General features: G+C 44.5%; 1 protein-coding gene across 9 annotated transcripts in view; it reads right to left on the reverse strand.

Annotated features, from left to right (window-relative positions):
* Window positions 1–4,985, reverse strand: part of CCDC88A (coiled-coil domain containing 88A) — a 110,063-nt gene extending 105,078 nt beyond the window's left edge. For all 9 annotated transcript variants that reach the window (XM_044429638.1, XM_044429637.1, XM_044429636.1 and 6 more), the window contains exons 1-2: window positions 4,233–4,985; window positions 4,019–4,119 (exon numbers count right to left, since the gene is read on the reverse strand). In XM_044429638.1, coding sequence (XP_044285573.1) covers window positions 4,019–4,119; window positions 4,233–4,295 — 164 coding nt within the window. In that variant the 5' untranslated portion in view covers window positions 4,296–4,985. The remainder of the gene's footprint in view (window positions 1–4,018; window positions 4,120–4,232) is intronic.
* Window positions 4,986–5,832: the final 847 nt, after the last annotated feature.

Genomic DNA, 5,832 nt, shown 5'->3' on the forward strand with positions numbered 1-5,832 from the left:
GAGTTTGAGACCCCTTAGAGACATAAAGAGCTACAGCAATGACAAGTGCAAGGAAACTGAAGAGAACAATGAAAGAAAAACAGAGGACACCTTCTAGAAGCTCCAAGAAATCAAAAGGAGAATTCAAACCTAGAAGAATGCTGAACAACCAAGATGAGAACATACAGTATGAGCAGGATAAAATAAAAAGTAGAAACAATATACAGAAGAAATGAAACGATGACAGAGGAATCCTATGAGGATGAACCTCAACTATTATAAAGGGAAACAAAAGCTGCTCTTGAAACATTTGGAAGGAATAAAACATTGAGTAGATAAGCATACCAATAGAACTATTCCAAGCAGCAGGGACTGAATCAGTCCAAATCCTAACAAGAATATGCCAACAAATATGGGAAACAAACCATGGCCCACAGATTGGAAACATTCTGTATACATTCCAATCCACATGAAAGGAGATGCTAAAACGCACAGCATCTACATGACCATTACACTAATTTCACATGCAAGCAAACTGAAGTGCAGAGTGTTGCAACAAATTTTACCCAAATAAAGTGCAAAATGCTTGATATTCAAGCTGGATTTAAAAATGAAGAAACACTAGAGACTGTATCACAACTGTATGTTTGCTTCTATGTTGTATGTTGCAGCATATGGCCAGAAGGTTGGTGGCCAGTTTGCAGGGAATGCCGTATGAGGCGAGACTGAGGGAACTGGGTCTCTTCAGCCTGGAGAAGAGGAGACTCAGAGGGGATCTGCTGGCGACATACAGGTATGTGAGGGGGTGTCACACCAAGGTGGGTAGAGAGCTGTTCTCCCCTGCAGAGGAAGGCAGGATGTGCTCCAACTGAGCAAAGCTCAGGGAACCCAGGTTCCATTTAGATACCAGGAAATACTTCCTGACAGTTAGGACCCTGAGGGTATGGAATGGGCTTCCACGGGAGGTGGTTGAGGCCCTATTGGTGAGGGTGTTCAAAGATAGGCTAAACATGCACATGGTGGGCATGTTGTGAGCTGGGGGTAAGACTAGATGGCCCGGAAGACCCCTTCTGAGTCACTATGTTTCTATGTTTTGGCTACTGGAGTACAACATACCAATGAATTTCAGAAGATCAGTCTATGCTTTATAGACTACAGTAAAGCCTTTAACTGCATGGAAAACAAGTGTAACCTGTATTGTGGACAAGAAGCTACTGTGAAGACAGAACATGGAATAACAGAATGGTTTCTTATAGGCTAAGTGCCAGACAAAGGTGTATTTTATCTTCCTATCTATTCAACCTGTACAGAACATATTATAAGGAAAGTTGGATTAGGAGCAGAAGATTAATGAATATTTGCAGAAAACAGAACAACAATCTAAGATATGCAGGAATAACAGATCGCTGGGAGAAAGCAGCAATGAATTGAAATGACTTCTGATGAATGTGAAAGAAAAAATTGCAAAAGCAGAACTGCACCTGAACATTAAGAAAACAAAAAACACAACTATAGAAGATATGCAGAACTTTGAGGTCAACTCTGAAGAAACTGAAATTGTGAAAGATATTGAATCCCTGGATCAATCATCAATTCAAAAGGAAATTAACCCCAAGAAATTAAGAGACTGAGATTTGGAAGGGCAGCAATGAACAAACTATAAACATAATCAAGTGTAAGGATGTTTCATTGGAGACCAAGGCCAAGATCAACCAAACTATTGTATTCTCAATAACTATACAGTTGTAAATGTGGCAACTAAATCCTGATAGAACTAAGTTGTCTTTTTCTGTGTGCAAAGTATATAGCAAACTGAACCTTCATTAACCAGAAAACTCTGCTTAGGGGAAATCAAGATGTTGTCATTATACGGACACAATGAATAGTATTCAACAATGTCATTCTATTGATAGAAATTTTTCCCACCACATTGAACTGGGAAGCACCAGTTTCCTCAAACCCCATGCATCCTCAAGATCTGCTCTGGAGGACTGCAAAACCTTCCTGACCAATGGGAAGGGTGCAGGAGAGGGACAAATTCATATCACACTGCATGACACAATGTTAGATTTGAGCTAATGATAGAAGAGTATTTTTAAATCACTATCACTGCTACACTGTGGACTTCCAAATGGATTATTTGGCATGATGTAAAATAATTTTTCTGTCACTATAATATTCTACGTTATTGCTTCAGTGCCTGCATTACCTCTACACTCAATAGGGAAGTTTTCTAGATACTACTCTATCATTATCCTCATACAGCTGCCTATCCAGACCAGGCTATCAATCAAATAGCACCAAAACTAATTCTTAGACTCTCCTCTCTGTTCTCCCACCATTCTGCATGTGAACAACATCCGTTAAGAGTCAGAAATGAAATCATCACAGTGGTTCACCAGCCCTGCAGAGCTCATGACAAAGAGTAATCTATACTTCCATAAAGTCATGATCTTACTAAACAACATGTCCAAACCACTATATGCTACTTTTTTAAAAAATCAGACAAAGTAGTTTTCCCTGTTGGGATTTCAAGCATTCTTCTATCACAAGATCATCTTTGACTTGCTCTTTAACTATCCCTAAAATCAGTCAGTGCTACCAAGAAAAACCTGAGCCAAGTAGAAAGCCCAACATCTTTAGAGAACTTATTATAATTTTGATTATACTGAACCCAATAATATAATTACACAACTTCATTAGCTGTGTAATAAATTAGTGGCCAAAGGTTTTGCTATAAACCTCTAGCTCCCAAGCAGTAATGCTTTTTGAAGTTTCTGCAAGTGTTGGTAAGTCAGACCAAACGTTAGCCATTTACATATGTCCACTGCTAACTGGCGGCATGCTTATTTGTGAAGACTTTGAATGCACTTAAGCCAGAAAGATTTAACATCTTGTTGCTGCTTATATAGTTCACAGATGTTGATTCAGGCATGATGATTTCCACATGTTGGATCACTGGCTTGGGAACAATAGGTCTTCAGGAAGCATATAGCACAAGTGATTTGATAGAATGGAATATAAATGTAAAACCTCTATATCAGGAATTAGAAGCAAGAGTGTCTTGATTAGAAATGCAAGCCAGTCTAATAGGAAATTCTCCCTCCAAAAAGGACAAACCTTTTTGGGCAAATTAATCCCACTACATGGCTTCCAAAAGTGCCTTCTTTCTTATTACAATGCAAGTTCTGTGAATGTTACTTTTCAACAACTTTGTCCTGAGAATTATTTTACCACCAAAAGCAAATAAAATGAGCACATGCTTCTTTCATGGTCAATGTACTCCTTTATAAAATTTCCAAAAACTCACACCCACCTGTAAGTTAACATTTTCCAAAAGAATACAAACTGGGGACAGACTAGTCTCAACCAAAAACTGTGTGGTCCTTAATAGGTGTCTCTCAAAGCCTTCATACTGATGTTTTGACATGTATTTGTACATTGCAGCACAGAACAGTTAACATTAAGGCTGTATGTAAGAATAAACTTCAAAGTAAGCTCAGCTGAAATTAATGTGATTTACTTCCAAATAAATGCATCTAGAATCAAGATGTAAACGCAATTGTGTTTTGCTGTAAGATGAGGGTCTTGAGGCCTTACATACATTGTATATGCTGGAAGGTAATGAGCTATCAAGTCTGATCCTATAAACCCTGTGAATATTTATTGAGCTTCACAAATAATATGAAGTGTGCTGTGGATGTCATAAATACAGAAGCAGATTATTGTTAGGTTCTGGCTAGATGCAGTGCTTAACCCTTTAATGAATGATCTCTGATATTACATGCCTCTAGTATTTTCTGTGTCTTGACTTCTGCTGGAATCATGCAGCTAAATATACAATTCTTCAGAGAACTGGCAGCAGACAGAAGTGGTATACACAATGATATCAAATAGAAACTCAAAAAATGGAATTTATTAAGGCACTTAACTGTGTTCCTAGGTATCCTGAAAATGTAGTTACATTCTTAAACCCATCATTAAAAGATGTATAAAGATTTTTTTAAAGGCAGCAAAACAGAAAAATAAAAGAACTTACATTTGAAGCATGACTTCATTCAAGAAAACTCCATCCACAAGCGCAACATATTCCTCCAAATTGGTTGCATTTGCTCCGGCTAACAGTCCAAATGTCTTAACCTAAAACATAATCATAACCACCATGACATTAATTCCACATTAGCTCCTATACTCAACAGGAAATGTGTGAAAATATATAAGTATATGGCATTAAACAGTGACTAAATGCTTACCCAAGTAACAAGAGGGCTGGATATGAAGACCTCCAGAAGAGGTGTGAAGATCTCGTTTTCCATTTTTTTTAAGAGCAACAAAAAAAATCAGTTTTTTTTAAAGCACCCAGGGCAGCAAGAAGAGGTTCCCTTCGTTGTAGTAATCCCATGAAATATTCCACTAATTCAATAAGAATACATCCAGGCTAGCTCCCCAATAAAATTCAAAAAGCATACTCAGGGTTGTGGCAAGAACAGGGGTTTCATTATCCGCCTCGTCCGATCGCGAGGCCGTCGACGTTCATTTTCCAGCGTTTCCACCCCCCCAGCCCCTGCTGTCTCTGACTATGACTCTTTTTCTTCCTCCTCTCTCCGCGCCCAAGAGGAAGGAGAAAGAAAGGAGGGGACCTACCAGGATCCTACATCAGCCGCACTACCCGCCGCCCCTCTTCCAGGCTGCTGCAACACCAGCAAGCGTGCGCACACATGCGAAGAGGGGGGTGGGCTGGGGCGGCAGGCGAATCCCAGGGACGCTCGCCCGAGCTAATCGTGCCCCCCAGCGCCGCAAAAGCGTGCGTGTGACAGGGAGGGCAGAACCCGCATCCTCCCTTCCACCCCAACAAGTCTCCCTGGAGGGGAAATCACTCCTATCCAGACCAGCCTGACTCCTTCCCCCTCCACACCTTACAGGCTCCGGCTTCTTTATGCACCCCACCCAAGAGGAAGGGGGGCTCGCGCTCCGTCTCGCAGGAAAGCGCCTCTACCTTTCCAAGTGGTGCCCCCCTACTAAGGGGGGGGCGAGGCAGAGCAGCCACCCAAACGGAGGGAGAACCCCACCCCCTCGCCAGTCCTCAGCGCTCCCCCTTCACATCCACACCGCCGCCCCACTTCAGCGCTGCCTGACGGCTAATCAGAGCTCCAGCCGCTGTCTTCCACCGCCTTTTCCCGGGTGACTCACCACCGCCTCAGCCCCCGCCCCACCCCCGCCCGTCCGCCAGCTGCCTCCTCCGTCGCCGGTGCCCCTCTCATGCTCTCGGCTCCGGCCCCCACTCGGATCCCCCAAGCCCCCCGACAGACGCAGGCTGTCCGTAGCTCAGCTGCGGCAAGTCTCGTCCGGGCGCTGCCCAGCCCAGCCCAGCCCAGCCCGCCCCGCTCCTCGCACTCCCGGCTTCCTCTCTACGGACTAATCCCCCTCCCGCGGGCGAACACCCGCCGCCCTCGCCGCTGAAGTAACGGCTCACGATCTTCAATCGGACCGCACCGCCCGCTCTCGCCACACACGAGCGCGCGCGCCCTTCTTTTCTGGGTCCGAAAGCAAAGAAGCGACGTGAGAGATCCCTCCGCAGCACAAGAGCCGGGGCGGGGGGGGAGGGAGGGAGGGAGAGAGAGAGAGACTTCTCCGCTTTTTCTGCTTTTTCTGCTTCTCGCTGGCTCGCTCGCTCGCGCTCTCTCTCTCTCTCGGGCAATCGCGTGGTGTAGGGTTATCCCTCCGCCGCTGGCCTGGTAGAGGAATTAAGAGGGGAGGGGCAGCGGCGGTTGGGGAGGAAAGAAAACCGCTGCATGGGGGGGGGGGGGCGCACGGGCGCGCGCGCGCACGAGCGGGCAACCGCTGCAATAACGG

This window comes from Varanus komodoensis, unplaced genomic scaffold, assembly GCF_004798865.1.
Source record: "Varanus komodoensis strain SLA01 unplaced genomic scaffold, ASM479886v1 scaffold2, whole genome shotgun sequence".
NCBI classification, from domain to species: Eukaryota; Metazoa; Chordata; class Lepidosauria; order Squamata; family Varanidae; genus Varanus; species Varanus komodoensis.